General features: G+C 48.8%; 1 protein-coding gene across 2 annotated transcripts in view; it reads left to right on the top strand.

The window, feature by feature from the left end:
* Window positions 1-4,613: 4,613 nt before the first annotated feature.
* Window positions 4,614-16,158, top strand: part of Phyhd1 (phytanoyl-CoA dioxygenase domain containing 1) — a 15,522-nt gene continuing 3,977 nt past the window's right edge. Inside the window, exons 1-7 of one of the 2 annotated variants that reach the window (XM_008826124.3) lie at window positions 4,614-4,794; window positions 7,405-7,563; window positions 12,469-12,544; window positions 12,698-12,745; window positions 14,571-14,626; window positions 14,699-14,761; window positions 15,332-15,353. In XM_008826124.3, the coding sequence (XP_008824346.1) occupies window positions 4,762-4,794; window positions 7,405-7,563; window positions 12,469-12,544; window positions 12,698-12,745; window positions 14,571-14,626; window positions 14,699-14,761; window positions 15,332-15,353 (457 nt within the window). In that variant the 5' untranslated portion in view covers window positions 4,614-4,761. The remainder of the gene's footprint in view (window positions 4,795-7,404; window positions 7,564-12,468; window positions 12,545-12,697; window positions 12,746-14,570; window positions 14,627-14,698; window positions 14,762-15,331; window positions 15,354-16,158) is intronic. The other variant, XM_008826115.3, reaches the window with a different exon arrangement.

The following is a 16,158-nucleotide window of genomic DNA, read 5'->3' as shown; positions in this document are numbered from 1 at the left end:
CCCCACTTTAGAAGGGTCCCTGCCTTAGATCAATCATGTGGACACTAAGGCACGTTTTAGCGTCTCTTGTCTTAACTATTATGTCTGTCTCTCCGTGCATCTGTGTTTTCTGCGTCGTGTCATTAGATGTAACCCTTGGAAATAATGCACACTAGCCTCTGACAACCAGGAAGCAGTCCGTTACACGTGGGTCTGGACTTGTAGACTCAGTTCAAATATCAAATAAATCTATAACACAAGTAGCTTTTGGAGGTCTCCTTGCTATGGGCCAGGGTCTGCCCCTTCATCCCTCCGAAACTTGCTGGTCTCTGTTAACTAATTGGTTGAGGAGTTTGCTCATCTCTGCCTTGTGAAACTTGGGGCTCCTCCGAGACAGTTGCTGGAGGTTGTGAGCCAGAGCACCTGTCTGCCAGTCATGGGCCCTGGCCAGGGAACCCATGGCCAGCATGTCTTCTGGTGTTCCAGTCACCTATAGTTTGGACCCCCGTGAACTTTGATGGGTTGGAGTTGTAAGAGGGTATTGGAGTGCGAGCAGTCATCAGGGATCCTTGAGCCAGTTCAGTCATTCTGTGGACAAAGGGAGGTCTGTCTCTTCCCTCCTGTGGTCTCCATACCTCCATCTGTGCCATGGGCATTTCCTCTCTGCCCTCAGAGGGCCTTTTGGATTCCAGTCCCCAGTCCCCAGGGTGCTGCAGAGGTAGGGCTGAGAGGCACCCTGGGGCCGCCTGCCTGGCTCCCAGGCCCTTGGCAGGGGTCAAGGGCAGAGACTCTTGAGAGGTAGAAAAAACTGCCTTCAGGATCCAGTTCTACTGGTTTTCCTTTTTCACTTGTTTTGTTTAATTTTTTTTTTCTTTTTTGTTTTGTTTGTTTGTTTTGAGACAAAGTCTTCTTGTAGTCCCATGGCAGGGGTCAAGGGCAGAGACTCTTGAGAGGTAGAAAAAACTGCCTTCAGGGTCCAGTTCTACTGGTTTTCCTTTTTCACTTGTTTAATTTTTTTTTCTTTTTTGTTTTTTTTTGTTTGTTTTGAGACAAAGTCTTCTTGTAGTCCCAGCTGGCCTGGGACTCACTATGTAGACCAGGCTGCCCTCAGTCTCTCAGAGATCCACCTGCCTCTGCCTCCCGAGTGCTAGGACTAAAGGTGTGCTACCACATCTGGCTAGTTCTACTACATTTTGATATAAGACTATAGTTCCTTGGGGTTTTTTTGTTTTGTTTGAGACAGGGTCTCCCTGTAGCCCCAGCTGGTCTGGAACTTACTATGTAGACCAGGCTGGCCTTGATCTCACAGAGCTCCTCCTGTCTCTGCCTCTTGAGTACTGGGATTAAAGGTATGCCCCACCTTCATTGTTTTTGTTTTAAATTTTTTATGAGCGTTTTGCCTTCATGTATGTAAGTGTACATGTGTGCAGTGCCCACAGAGGGCAGAAGAGGGTGAAAGATCCCCTGGAACTGGAAGTACAGACAGTTCCTCGTCGCTGTGTGGGTGCTGGGAACAAACCCAGGTTCTCTGCAGGAGCAGCAAGTGCTCGTGGCTCCAGCTCTTTGTTGTTTTTCCCTTGGGCTTCTATTCTCTTTGTGATATCAGAATAGCAATAGCCACTGGAACCACCGTGCTTTGTAGTGTCCACTCCACCGCGGTCAGAATATCTAAGACTGCTGTTAGCTGGGAGTGGAACCCAGGGCCTTGAACATGCTCAGCAAATATTCTACTGAGCTACAGCACTGACTGAGCTATACCGGCTCCCAGGTAATTTCTAGAGGAAGGCTTCCTTAGGTTCTCAGTCATGGAGGTTGGAAGTCCAAGACCTGATGGCTGCATACAGCAAGGACCTCACCTCATGCTGCCTTCTAACGCCACAGAAGTTAGAAGAGGAGAAAGGCACCTTCTAGAGAGGGTCAGGGAGGAGGGGAGCAGCAGAAGCTAGCCCTTTCCAACCTCCCACAACAGATAATAACCCATTCACGAGTGGACCCAAACACTTCCCACTAGGCCCCACTTCCCCACACTGCAGAATTAAGGCTCTAAACCAGGTCACCATAATCCTGCCCATAATTTCAGTGGTCTGAAGACTGAGGCAGGAAGATTGCCACCAGTTCAAAGCCATTTGGGAGCTATATGGTTTGAAGCCAGCCTGAGCTACAGAATAAGACCCTTTCTTAAAGTACAAAAATAAAGCCGAAGCCGGGCGTGGTGCACACCTTTAATCCCAGCACTCTGGCAGACAGAGGCAGGTGGATCTCTGCAAGTTCAAGGCCAGCCTGGTCTAAATAGTGACTCCAGGACAGGTGGGGCTACAGAGAGACCCTGTCTCAAAAAGACCAAAAAATAATAATAATAAATAAAATATTAAAAAAAAAAAGCCGGGTGTGATGGCGCACGCCTTTAATCCCAGCACTCTGGAGGCAGAGGCAGGCGGATCTCTGTGAGTTCAAGGCCGGCCTGGTCTACATAGTGAGTTCCAGGCCAGCTGGGGCTACAGAGAGACCCTGCCTCAAAAATAAATCAAAAATAGAAAAGCTAATTAGGGTCCTAACATGGATATTTGGGGTATATGCTCAAACCATGTACCAAATAAAGAGACTCCCACCTTCCTCCTAGACCATGGAGCCCACCGGAACTGTACAGCGGAAGTCTTAGAGTGTGGAAGAGAGGCCCATGTGTCTGGCCTTAGTGAGGAGGTCTGAGTTGCTTTGGTAGCTCTTCTGCAACAATCTAGGGTCTGTCTGCCTTCCTCTACCCGGACACTTCAGGTCTGAGTCAAGACTCCATGTCTTCGTCCCCTGTCATGGGGAGGCCGAGCAGGGGTTTCACTTACTGGAAGACTCCCTTTCATACCTCGGAGAGTGAGTGAGGCCTTCCGGTCTTGTCTGCTCTGGTCTAGTCCCTGCCCCACCAACTGTACTTCCCCTCCCCCACTGCCACACTTCCCCGACCCCGGGGGCTCCAGGCCAATGCCCCAGAGTTAGAGAGTTCAATCTGGAACTGGTTAGCATTTGGAACAAAAAACAAATGATGTGGAAATACCCCCTACTCTCCTCCCAAAGACAACAGAAAAAACAGAATGGAGGCTGGCCTTCCCTCCCTGCCCAGCCTTCACCCCCACCCCAGGCTGCTCTACTCTATCTAAATAAACCACACTGGTGGTCTTTTCTCTAGTTATGACAGCAACTTAGACATTTGGAAAAGCTCAAAATGATTTGAAGAAGCCGGGCATGGTGGCACACACCTTTAATCCCAGCACTCGGGAGGCAGAGGTAGGCGGATCTTTGTGAGTTCAAGGCCAGCCTGGTCCACATAATGAGTTCCAGGACAGCTGGGGCTACAGGGAGACCCTGTCTCAAAAAGACCAAAAAATAAATAAATAAATTGAAGAACAAAACAAAATGCTTTTACTTTCAACCCTGCTAGCATTTGGTGAACTGGTTGGGGGGCACCCCAGTACCAAGCCCAAGGCCAAGCTCCATAGCAGAAGGAAGGTTCCTTCTTGCTTACTGCTCACAGGAAGTCCTGTTATCGCCAGTTACAGAAAGTAAGGGCTGGAACCGAACCTAGCCTGCCTCAAAGCCTCAGCCCCAGCCCCTAGTGGGGTCCCTTGACCACTGCTGGTTCAGCAGTGGGGCCTGCTTCGTGCTGTTCCCAGCGCTCACTCAGCTGGCTGTCTGTTTTTGCTCAGAGGTTGCATCAGAAAGGGCTGCACAGCTGGGAATGTGCCCTGCCCTGTGAGTCCCCTGATTCTGTCTCCTGCCTCCCCCTCTCCCAGCCTAACCCCTGAGAATTCCCATCAGCTATAGGGCCCAGTGGGCTCAGCCCTTCCTAGCTTTCTGGAAGCCTGGATGGTTAACATGAAGCAGCAGCCTCCACTGTTATGGCCCAGAAAACACTTGATCCATGGCCAAGACTGTTGACGGCCAAGCAGTGTCCCCTCGCTCATTCCTGAGACACTCTGTCCTTGGCTGCTCAAAGCACTATTTCTGGGAAGGCCAGTGGACGGCTTTTCAGACCTAGCAGCCCTGTCAAATGCAGAGCCAGCAGGTGGCTCTGGGTGCCCTGCCAGCCCCTCTGGAGATGCCAAACAGCTTGGGCCTGAGGCTGGGGAGCAGGAACCAGAGCCCCTCTTCCTCATTCTGAGGCCCTAGGCTCCACACGCCAGTCCCCCCTTAGCTCTACATCCCCTCAGCTCCCTTCCATATCTTCTTGGATATGGAGGGCTTCAGATAGAGCTGGAGGGGCCTATCTGCACAACAAAACCACCCAAGCCCAGATGTCATTTCAGTGACTGAAGATGTTTAAACCTTTCCCTTCCTCACTTAAGGCACAGAGAGGGGCAGATGTTCACCAGTGTCGCAGGTAGTATTGGCACCTGAACTGTGACAGTCCACTGTCTGCCCAACACCAAATAACATAATTTTTAGGTACCCAGTAAGTGCAGGCCAGGAATGGATTCTAGAAAGAAACCGCGAGGGAGTAAGGGAGCATAAACTAGGAGGGGATAGGTGAAGGGTAATCTTGGATTAACTGAAGGTTGGACATTGGCCAAGGCCAGGCCCACTTCCAAGGTCAGAGGGGAGAGAGGGGCTGGGCCTAGGGTGGAGAGCACTGGCTGAGTGTGTCTGTGGGAGGACAGAGCAGTGGGATTGCGTATTCTCCAGGTAGGGAAGGGTTAAGTCCTCCTGGACCTCTGCCACTCTCCCCTCCTGAATGTTCTCCTCTCCAGCCCTGGAAGCAGCACCCAGAGCCAACAGTGTCCTGCAGTGTTCCCCATGGCCTGCCTGAGCCCCTCACAGCTCCAGAAGGTAGGGGCCTGTGGGCTGGGAGCATCTGATAAGGGGGCATAGACTTCTCATGGCCCTTGAACACCCACTATGACATTTTACAGAGGGTGGGTTACCCAGGCTCAGTCCCAACTTCTGTGCACACAGCGGGAGACATCCAGGCTACAGACCTGGGGTATGGGGTACGTGTGTGTGTGTGTGTGTGTGTGTGTGTGTGTGTGTGTGTGTACTTGAAAGAGAAGAGAGAGGGAGAGAAAGGGGAGAGAGGGAAGGAGGGAGGGAGAGAATTCAGATTACTTAATCCACCCAGTCTGGGGTCGGGGTAGGGCAGAAAGCTGGAGGGGGACAAGGTCAGCAGGTAGGTCACCCTCCCAGGTCCACTGTCAGTCCCATTATGAAAGCTTGCCTCATGGGAATTAGAGCTGCACACACTTTAAAATAATCAGCCATACATATGCCAAGTCTGATAGGTTGTTGTGTTTTGGTATGTAGCCCCAGGCAGGATCCTTGTTTCAAAGTCTCTCCTGGAGCTGTGGATGTGCTCAATGGCAGAGTGTCTGCCTTCCCTACTCAGGCACTCTACAAGAAAAGGAAGCACTCTTAACCTCTGAGCCATCTCTCCAGCCCCCAATATACTTTTAAGAAAAAGATTATTATTATTTATATTTTTATTTGTGTGTGCATGTGAGAGTGTGAATGTGTGTACCCGGGTGCCCATGTAGACCGGAAGAGGGCCTTGGATTCCCTGAAGGTGGAGTTACCCTTGAAACCACACAACATGGGTGCTGGGAACTGAACTGTGGTCCTCTGCAAGAGCAGCAAGTGCTGTCAGCCACCAATCCATCCCTCCAGTCCCTCTATATGGTTTTGACAGAGTTTTTGTGGTTCTGGGGTGGAACTCAGGGCCTGGCATGTTAGGCAGAAGCATGCTACTGCCTCAGCTCACCACCTGGTTTTTATGAGCTGTGTTTTGCTCCAGACATACTTTCTGTTCATCATTTGGTGCTGAACCTTTAAGCTCACTGTTCCCAGTAGTGTTCTCGCTAAGCAGGGCTCACTGATGCCCCCTTACATCTTTGCTCCTGTGGTCCCTAATCTTCCTCTTTTTTTTCTTTCAGTGCTGGGGATGAAATTTAGGGTCTCATGCCGGGTAGGCAAGCACTCTACCTACCACTCCGTCCCCAGCTCTGCAGATGTTCTTTCTCTCCTTATCTCTCTCAACAGCCTCACAATAAAAGGACTTGGGGGCAAATCAGAGCAAGCCATCTGCTTAAGCCCCCAGGCCTCCCTGCTGCATGCACAGGCTCCCTGTCTGGCCCAGCCCCTGCCTCTCCCCCCCACCTCCCTGCCTCCCCCGCTGCCTCCCTCCAGTCTCCTCCCTGTTTTCCATCTCTTCTCAATTTCTCATGTTGCTCTCATGCTCAGAGGCTTGACACATCCTGTTCTCTGTCTGCAATGTCCTTCCCATCTCTTTCCTTCGCAGTATCTTGTGTTTCCTTTTAAATGCCACTTTCTAGAGCTACCCTGTGACCCATCCTCTCACTGGATGCTCTGCCCTTAGTTCTCAAAGCCTGTCCCTCTCTGTGCTCAGCACAATGTAGGATGGTGTTCTTACCTGGTGACTGATGTAGTATTGGTCTCCTTTACTAGACTGTAAGCTGTGTAAGGGCGTTTGGCTAGCTTGCTTCTAACCACATGTCCACCTCCTGAAACTGTCTCTCTCTTTTTTTTTTTTCCTTTGGCTTTTTGAGACAGGGTCTCCCTGTAGCCCCAGCTGTCCTGGAACTCACTATGTAGACCAGGCTCACCTTGAACTCACAGAGATCCTCCTGCCTCTGCCTCCCGAGTGCTGGGATTAAAGGCATGCGCCACCACGCCCGGCTGAAACTGTGTCTCTTATGCAATACATGCTCAGTAAACATTGTAATAGCCAGATGTGCTCCACACCTGAAATCCCAGCACTCAAGAGGCTGAGGCAAAAGGATTTTGAGTTTGAGGCCTCCCTGGGCCACACAGTGAGACCCTGTCTCAAAGCAAACAAAGAAAAACAAGAGCACTTGCTGTACAGTCATGAGGACCTGAGTTCGAATCTCAGCACAAGCTAGGCATCCTGCACACGTCGGTAAACCCAGCTTCTAAGTGGGTGCTGACAGGAATCATCAGAGCTTATTAGGGAAGCCTAGGGAAGAAAACACAAGCAAGTCCCAGGAGAGATCCTGCCTCAAAGGAATAGATGGAAATGGAAGAAACCTGATGCCCTCTTCCAGCCTCCCTGTGCGTGCATAAGCATATGTACCTTCATATGCACACTCACATAAATAGCATATACATATAAATAAATAGGGAAATAAGAAAACAAAGCAGAAAAGGTTGTATTTTCATGTGCTCCAAACCCATTGGAGGACAAGAGGAGAGACATCCTCCCCTTCCCTTTCCTCTCTAAGATCCAAGCGGCCAATACTTTCTGCTTCTCACTGAGTACCAGACACCCATGTCCAGGATCGGGGACAGAGCCCCGAGAGCAGGACACCTGGTCTCACTATACAGTTTAAGTTTGGGGTCAAATGTGGATCGTAAGTAGCAGAAGGAAGTGTGGGCAGAGGGAAACCTGAGTCTTGTTCCTGCCTGCAGTTCCAGGAGGATGGATTTCTGGTTCTGGAAGGATTCTTGTCGGCAGAAGACTGTGTGGCCATGCAACAGAGGATTGACGATATCGTGGCCAAGATGGACGTCCCTCTCCACTGCCGCACAGAGTTTTCCACCCAGGAAGATGAGCAGCTTCGAGCCCAGGTAGGTGCCCGGGGCAGGTGAACATAGGATCTGGTCTTTGATGGGGGCTTAGTCCCCTACCAGAGCAGCAGGATCGGGGAGACAAACCTAAGACCACGGGCTCCTGATAAGGCATCAGACCCCAGCCATCTGCATGCCAGGCTAAGTACTTCTGCATCAACTCCTCTCTATGAATTTATAAGGTAGGTATTATTGTTCCCATTTGACAAGTGGAAATAAGGCTTCTCATTGGTTAATATCACTGCCTCTACCACACAGTTCATAACTGATAGAGGCAGGATTTGAACCCAGCTCCCTCATACCAAGTGGTTCTGTTCACTGATCTACTGTGATTCCTCAAAGTTCTCCGGCCACACAGAGCCTCTTTGTGACCAGCGTGAGCCCTATGCCTGCGATTGTGATGGTTCATTCTTGGGTGAATCATCTGGTAGCCAGACTAGGAAGTCCAATTTTGTCTTAGGATGCAACACAAGTAGATAGGGTAGGTGTTTCTCCACCCAACTCTCTTAAGGCTGCATAGTCTGAATTGAGGACCTGGCCACAGGGCTCACTCATACTGATGCTGAGGAGCTCCTGCCATCTGGTGGGCACAAATAGGATGACAACATCCTGACCCTGGTTTTCAGGGGAAGGTTAGGACAAGAAAAAGTACTATGAAGTAAGTTTCTTCCAGATCCCTGCGTGCTCACCCTCCAGGTGAGGAAACAGAAAGAGGGCCACCAAGGGCCTGGAAGAGTGAGGGGGTGAATCCGAACCCCTCACCCAGCTACCTTCTGAGAACATTCCAGAGACCAGTCAATGGTGGTGGGGAAGATGCAAGATGGTATTGTATTTTGGTCCATACTACAATGGTTCAACTTAAGATTTTTCAACCTTATGAGAGGAATGTACTTTCAGCAAAACTTTACAGTTTAACTTTGGTCTTGTTGACACTGTGCTGCGACACTGGGTGGTGGCTGAGAGTTACACGCTCACAAGGAAAAACAGTGACACGCGATGGAGTATTGTGTGTCAGTGTTTTTTGGACATGTTTGTTTTTTTGTTTTGTTGTTTTGTTTTGTTTCCCAGCTCAGGACTAGAGAGAAGGCTCAGTGGTTAAGAGCACTGGCTGCTCTTGCAGAGGACTCAGGTTCAATTCCCAGCACCCACAACCTTCCATAACTCCAGTTCCAGGGGATCCAGCTCCCTCTTCTGATGGCCACGGGCATTTCATGGGTGCATCTACCTACATACAGGCAGCACACTGATACACCTAAAATAAATAAATAAATAAAATTTAGGGGGCTGGACAGGCGTGGTAGCCCACGCCTTTAATCCCAGCACTCAGGAGGCAGAGGCAGGTGGATCTCTGTGAGTTTGAGGCCAGCCTGGTCTTCATAGCAAATCCAGGCCAGCTAGGGCTACAGGGAGACCCTGTCTCAAAAAGGCCAAAAAAATTTAGGGGGCTGAAGATTTGGCTCAGAGCTTAAGAACACTGATTGTTCTTGCAGAAGACCTGGGTTCGAATCCCAGCACCCACATGGCAGCTAACAACTGTCAGTAACTCCAGTCCCAGGGGATCTGACAGCCTCTTCTGACCTCCATGGGCATTGCATGACACGGGTGCACTTACCTACATGCAGGCAATGTATGCATACACATGAAATAAATAAAAATTTTAAAAAATTAAAAAAAATTCCCAGCCAGGCATGGGAAAAATTCCCACACCTTTAATCCCAGCACTCTGGAGACAGGTGCAGGTAGATCTCTGTGAGTTCAAGGCCAGCCTGGTCTTCATAATGAGTTCCAGGCCAGCTGTGACTACAGGGAGACAGGGAGACCCTGTCTCAAAAGAGCCAAAAAAAAAAAAAAAAAAAAGAAGAAGGATTTGCTCGGTTTGCTGTCACTTCGCTCTACTGTCACTTGGCTCCATCACTGTGGGCCTGTGATGGACACAGTATTGTGGCAGAGAGGGTCTGATGGAGCAGAGCTCCTCACAGTAGCTGGGAAGCAGAGAGTACAGAGGAAGGATCTGGCGGCAAGATGTGCCCTTCAAAGCCTTGCCCATGGTGACCTGCTTCCCCCAACTAAGCCCAACCTCTAACATTGTATTCAGTCATCAGCTCATCAATACATTAATATAGCAATGAAGTTAAAATCCACGTGATCCAATCACCCCTTGAGAGCACCACAGTGGGGAACCAAGATTCCAATACGTGAGTCTTTTGGGATGATGATTTATATATAGACACCATAACAGCTGGTTAGTATATTAAAGGTATTTCTTTTAACTTTTTTTTTTGGTCTTTTTGAGAAAGGGTCTCCCTGTAGCCCCAGCTGTCCTGGAACTCAGTATGTAGACCAGGCTGGCCTTGAATTCACAGAGATCCTCCCAAGTGCTGGGATTAAAGGTGTGCACCACCACACCCGGCTTTTTTAACTTTAAAAAAAACTTTATTGAGAATTTCATACATGCATCTAAGGTGTTTTGATCAAATCCACACCCGCTCCCTCCCCTCCAACTCCTCCCATATCTCCCCATCACTTGTTTCTGACTTCGTGTATTCTCTCTCTCTCTCTCTCTCTCTCTCTCTCTCTTTTTGCTGCTCTAACATTCCCCCCCTCTGAAGAGGTAACCCTAAAATCTTTTGGGGATTAGATAAAAGCTCCCAAATACTTTTGACAATTTTGGCCTTTGGAACAGAGTATGTTGCTAAGAGGCCCAAAGACTTTTTGACTTTTAGCCAAGAAACTGGCTACTTTTCTTTGGAGTCTTTTTACCCTGCCTAGCCAATTCCTACCTCCTATTCTTATCACAGCATCCTCTGAAGAGGTTACCCAAATTGCTGATAGGAAATCAGGACGCAGAGTGCTCTGGCTTCTTCCATGGTGAACAGAGACACAGGGTGAGGCCATTGCGGTACCCCTTCAGTGGGTCTATCTAAGACTCCCAAATTACCTAACTCTTATCTGTAGGGAGAAAAGAAGGTCCTTGACTGGTGACTAGGGGATGTGAAGGAGAAGTAAAGGCAGGAGTAGTAGTTCACTTTACAAGTTCCAGACGGTGAACCAAAGAAAAGTCAGAACAGGCACATTTCAAATGTTCATACCAGAGACCACCAGGCTGGCCTTGAACTCACAGAGATCTGCCTGCTTCTGCCTCCTGAGTGCTGGGATTAAAGGCATGCACTACCATACTGAGCCTGTTTTTTATTACTTTTAATTATGTGTATGTGTGAGAATATGTGCAGATGCCTACAGAGGCCAGAGACATCTTAACACCCTGGAAGTAGAGTAACAGGCCATTGTGTGCCGCCTATTCTGAGTGCTGGGACTAGAACTTGGGTCCTCTGGAAAAGCAGTACATGCTCTTAACCACTGGGCCATCTCTCCTGTTGCTATTAGAGGCATTTTTAGCACTGGGGAGAGATGGATCATTTGATAAACTGCTTGCCTTGTAAGTGTGAGAACCTGAGTTCAAACCCCAAAATTCACATTAAAACAACAGGGTCCAGGGCCTGGAGAGATGGCTCAGCAGTTAAGAACACTGGCTGTTCTTGCAGAAGACCCGGGTTCAAATCCCAGCACCCATATGGCAGCTAACAACTGTTCTTAACTCCAGTTCCAGGGAATTCGACAGCTTCTTCTGTCCTCCGTGGGCATTGCACAATACAGGTGCACTTACCTACATGCAGGCAATACATGCATACACATAAAATAAAAATAAAATAAAATAAAAACTAAAACAACAGGGTCCATACTTGTAACCCCAGTGCTGGGGAAGCAGAGACTGGCAGATTCCTTGGAACTTGCTGGGCAGCCAGCCTAGCTAACTTGGTAATAGGCCAGTGAAGGTTGCTGTCTTTTAAAATATTTTATTTATTTTTATTTCATGCGCATGAGTGTATTGCCTGCATGTAGGTAAGTGTACCCGTGTTGTGCAATGCCCTTGGAATCAAAAGAAGAAGGCATCAAATCTCCTGGAACTGGAGTTATAGATGGTTGTTAGCCTCCGTATAGGTTCTGGGAATTGAACCCGGGTCAGTCGGTGCTCTTAACCACTAAGCCATCTCTCCAGTCCCCAAAAGACAATGTCTTATTAAAGAAAAAAGGATGACTCCTGAGGAATGACACCTAAGGTTGTCCTCTAGCCTACACATACACACACACATATCTGTACATACATGAAAGGCAATATACATCTGTACACACATAAAAGGCATTTTTATATATTTCATTTTCTTTTTTTTAATTTCAAATTTTTTTTTCTATTTTAAGCTGGATGTGGTGGTAAATGCCTTTGGTCCCAGCACAACAGAGGTAGAGGCAGGCAGATCTCTATGAATTCAAGGCGAGCCTGGTCTACATATTTCCATGTCAGCTGGGGCTACAGGGAGCCCCTGTCTCAAAAAAGACCAAAAAAAATTATTTCTATTTTATACTATGAGTGTTTTACCTGTATGTGTGTAGGTGCACCACATATGTGCAATACCCATGTAGGCAAAAGGGGACATTGGATCCCTTGAAACTGGAGTTAGAGACAGTGGTTAGCCACCATGAGGATGATGGGAATTAAACCTGGGTCCTCTGCAAGAGCAGCCAGTACTCTTAACCACTGAGCTATTTCTCCAGCCAAATGTAAGACATTTTCAACTTATATGATCTTATCTGGTCATAACTGCTTTGAAAGTTCAGGAGTATTTGCCCTAAGAGAGTTCCAAGAAATTTCAGGTTTGTGACTTCAGGCTGGACTTCCAGGTATTTGGAGTTCTAGCCCTCTGTCTGTGCCTCACTGGGCCTCTTTGAGAAGCTCCTGGGGGTATCTGTGGTCCTGCAGGGGTGGGCAGCTCCTGAATCCACTCCTTTCTTTGCTAGGTCTAGCTCTGACCCCCAGATACTCAGTCCTTCCCACGTCCCCTTCCACAGGGCAGCACAGACTATTTCTTGAGCAGTGGTGACAAGATTCGATTCTTCTTTGAGAAAGGCGTTTTTGATGAGAAAGGTTTGGAGCCGAGACCCTAGCTATGCAAGGAAACAGTGGTGGGTGGGGCTGGATGGGCGTGTCTGCCCCCTGGGGCTGGGAGGGTGCTGAGGCAGATGCCTAAGGGAGGCTGGACTCCAGGTCTTCTCCCCAAATCTGTTCTTTGTGCCACAGGAAATTTCTTGGTCCCTCCAGAGAAATCTATCAACAAAATTGGCCACGGTGAGCACAGGTTTGGAGTGCAGAAAAGAAAACAGAGTTTAGATACATTTAGACCAAGCCAATGGTAAGGTTGGCATTCTGGTCTGGCCAAGGCCCTCTGACCTTGATCTTCCCATCCACTGATGCTGATCACACAGCACCGACACCCTAGCACTGGGGAAGGGCTCCACTTGCATTCCACACGCCCACTCCCACGCCATAGTTGGGTAGTACAGGTTTCTCCATTCTCTACTGCTTAGGCTAGGGGGATGATCTCTGTCCCACATATGGAGGTCCTGGTTCCTGCTGCTTCCTGGAGTTCCTTCAAGGGGGATGCCTGACATGTTAACTCAATTTTTATTCTAAGACTCCCCCCCAAGCCAATTATGGAAACCCTGACCTTGTTTCCAAAATCACACATTAGGGTCTGGAGAGATGGCACAGTGGTTAAGAGCACTGACTGGTCTTGCAGAGGACCTGGGTTCAATTCCCAGCACTCACATGGTGGCTATGAACCATCCTTAACTCCAGTTCTGGGGAATCTGACACTGTCTTCTGACCTCCATGGGCATTGCACAACACGGGTACACTTATACACATGCAGGCAATACACTCAGACACATAAAAATAATAAAATAAATAAACGAAATCACACATTATAATTTATTTTATAGAATATTTTTTCTTTCTTTTTTTCTTTTTCTTTTCTGGTGTTTTTGAGACAGGGTCTCCCTGTAGCCCTTCCTTCCTTCCTTTCTTCCTTCCTTCCTTCCTTCCTTCCTTCCTTCCTTCCTTCCTTCCTTCCTCTTTCTTTCTTTCTTTCTTTCTGGGGTGGGGGATGGTGTCTCACTATGTAATCCAGGCTGACTTGGAACTGATGAACCTCCTGCCTTAGTCTCCAGAGTTCTGGAATTATAGCATTATATCCAATTCATCATAACCATTTTTTTTTTGGTCTTTTTGAGACAGGGTCTTCCCGTAGCCCCAGCTGTCCTGGAACTCACTATGTAGACCAGGCTGGCCTTGAACTCACAGAGATCCGCCTGCCTCTGCCTCCCGAGTGCTGGGACTACAGGCAGTGCCACCACGCCCGGCTAGCTCTTACTTTTTTTGTAATAATATCAGATGCTGGTAATGAGTGATTGTCTCGGGCTGGGCCTGGGCTACTATGACACACTAGTTAGCCCACTGAACTCTGCAGCATCTCTTGGGGGCAGAGTAGTTTTTTTCATCCCCATTTTAAAGAGGAGGAGATCAAGGCTTGCAGAACAGGCTTATTACCCGAGTCACACACAGGAAGTGGCAATAATGAAATTGCCACCAAGGAAGGGCCTCTGGGAGTTCTTTTTCCTCTGTGAAGTGTGGGGAGTCAAGGCTGGAATGAGGTTCCTGGATGGTTAGAAGGTCAAGAATAAGGTCACAGGATATAGCTTAGTCAGTAGAGTACTTGCCTAGCACATACGAAGCTCTGGGTTTGAGCCCCAGCACCATATAAACCTGGCATGGTGGCCCACAGCTCTAATCCCAGGACTCAGATGGTGGAGGCAGGAAGATAGGAAATTCAAGGTAATCTTCAGGTGCATAGTGAGTTCAAAGCCATTCTGAGATACATGAGACCCCGCCTCAAAGCAAACACAAAAACAAAAACACCCAAAACCAGAATGAGGTCATGGCTGGAGTGGAATGAAGGTGTCTGTGGCCCTTTAATTGGTTGAAAGCAAGCATAAAGTTTAATGTACCCCGATAGGTAAGAATGACAAAGTGATGCCCGAGCTGGTGTCCGGGGTATGGGAGGGTTACACAACAGGGGCCAAGGCTGGCTCATGAACACATCTCTGACCCACAGCTCTGCATGCCCATGACCCTGTCTTCAAGAGCATCACACACTCTCCCAAGATGCAGGTGAGCAGAGGCAGGGGAGGGTGTGGGGAATACATGTGACAGGCTGACAGTGTGACTTCTTTCCCCTTCTAGGCTTTGGTCAGAAGTCTGGGCCTCCAGATGCCAGTGGTGGTACAGAGCATGTACATTTTTAAGGTGAGCTCTGTGACCTCCCCAGACCTCAGTTTACCACTCTGTAACATGGGTAGACTATTCAAACAATGCATCTTCCTACAATAGGTCAAGAGCTGCTGGAATTGGGGCTAGGTTGCTGGGAGGACATGGAAAGTTGGCCTCTGACTAAGGTGCTCATTTAAAATCTGGTAGTAGCAGGAAAAAGCAGCCCAGCGTTCCTTATCCCCCTCTGTGGCTTTTGAAATCTCTGCTCTCAGCGCTCAGAGGCTACCTAAGCACCACCTTCTTGAAGAAGCCTTCTAAATGCCCTGGGAAAAGAGAGACCCAACTCTAGCTTGGATGAAAAGGCTCAATTAACCTCAGACCTGTTGCAGCCTCTGGATGGGGTTATATTGCCTCCCCTGCAGACCACAAAGTCCTGTTGGGTGGGGTAGTTTCTCTCTGCAGCCCTCCTGGACTGGGCACACAGTAGGTGCTCTGTAGCTGGGTGCTGATTTAGACCCTGGGTAGCAGGGTGGGAGAATCCACAAGACTCAAATCAGCCCCTCCCTGCTCTCATCCATCCTTATCAGGTCCTTCCCTCTCTTGCAGCAACCTCACATTGGAGGTGAAGGTAAGTTAAGATGCCAGGGGGCCAGCAAAGGCCTCCAGCTGGAGATGGGATATCAGTGGTGGTCAGGTGTTTCGAGGGAGGAGGAACTTTCTTCAGTATCTGTAGAATGGGCAGGAGCCTGGACCAGGGAGGGGCAGCCACCTTCTGTCCCTGCCTAAATAGTAGATTGAGGAGGGAGCCCTGGAGCTCTTTGAACAGTGATCCCCATTTCTGACAGCAAACTTAACTGGTTAAAAGCAGAGATTCTGGGGCAGGAGCCGGCAGATCTGTGTGAGTTTGAGGCCAGTCTGGGCTACATCTTTTTTGTTTTGAGACAGGGTCTCCCTGTAGCACCAGCTGGCCTGAAATTCACTATGTAGATCAGGCTGGCCTGGAACTCAGAGATCCACTCACCTCTGTCTCCCAAGTGCTGGGATTAAAGGTGAGCACCACCATGTCTGGCTGGGCTACATCTATTAAAGGGGCTGGAGAGATGGCTTAGCCATTAAGATTGCCTACTGTTCTTGCAGAGGACGAGGGCTCTGTTCCCAGAACCCACATGATGGCTAACAACTATCTGTAAATCCAGTTCCAGGAGATCTGACACCCTCTTCTGGCCTCCACAGGCATTGCACAACATACATACAGGCAAAACACTCATACACACTAGAAAAAAAATTTTTTTTGTCTTTTTTGAGACAGGGTCTCCTTGTAGCCCCAGCTGTCCTGGAACTCACTACGTAGACTAGGCTGGCCTAGAACCACAGAGATCTGCCTGCCTCTGCCTCCCAAGTGCTGGGATTAAAGGCGTGTGCCACCATGCCTG

This window comes from Nannospalax galili, unplaced genomic scaffold, assembly GCF_000622305.1.
Source record: "Nannospalax galili isolate Female #2095 unplaced genomic scaffold, S.galili_v1.0 scaffold290, whole genome shotgun sequence".
NCBI classification, from domain to species: Eukaryota; Metazoa; Chordata; class Mammalia; order Rodentia; family Spalacidae; genus Nannospalax; species Nannospalax galili.
The sequence above is the reverse complement of the archived record's forward strand: the minus strand, read 5'-3'. Positions and strand labels throughout refer to the sequence as shown.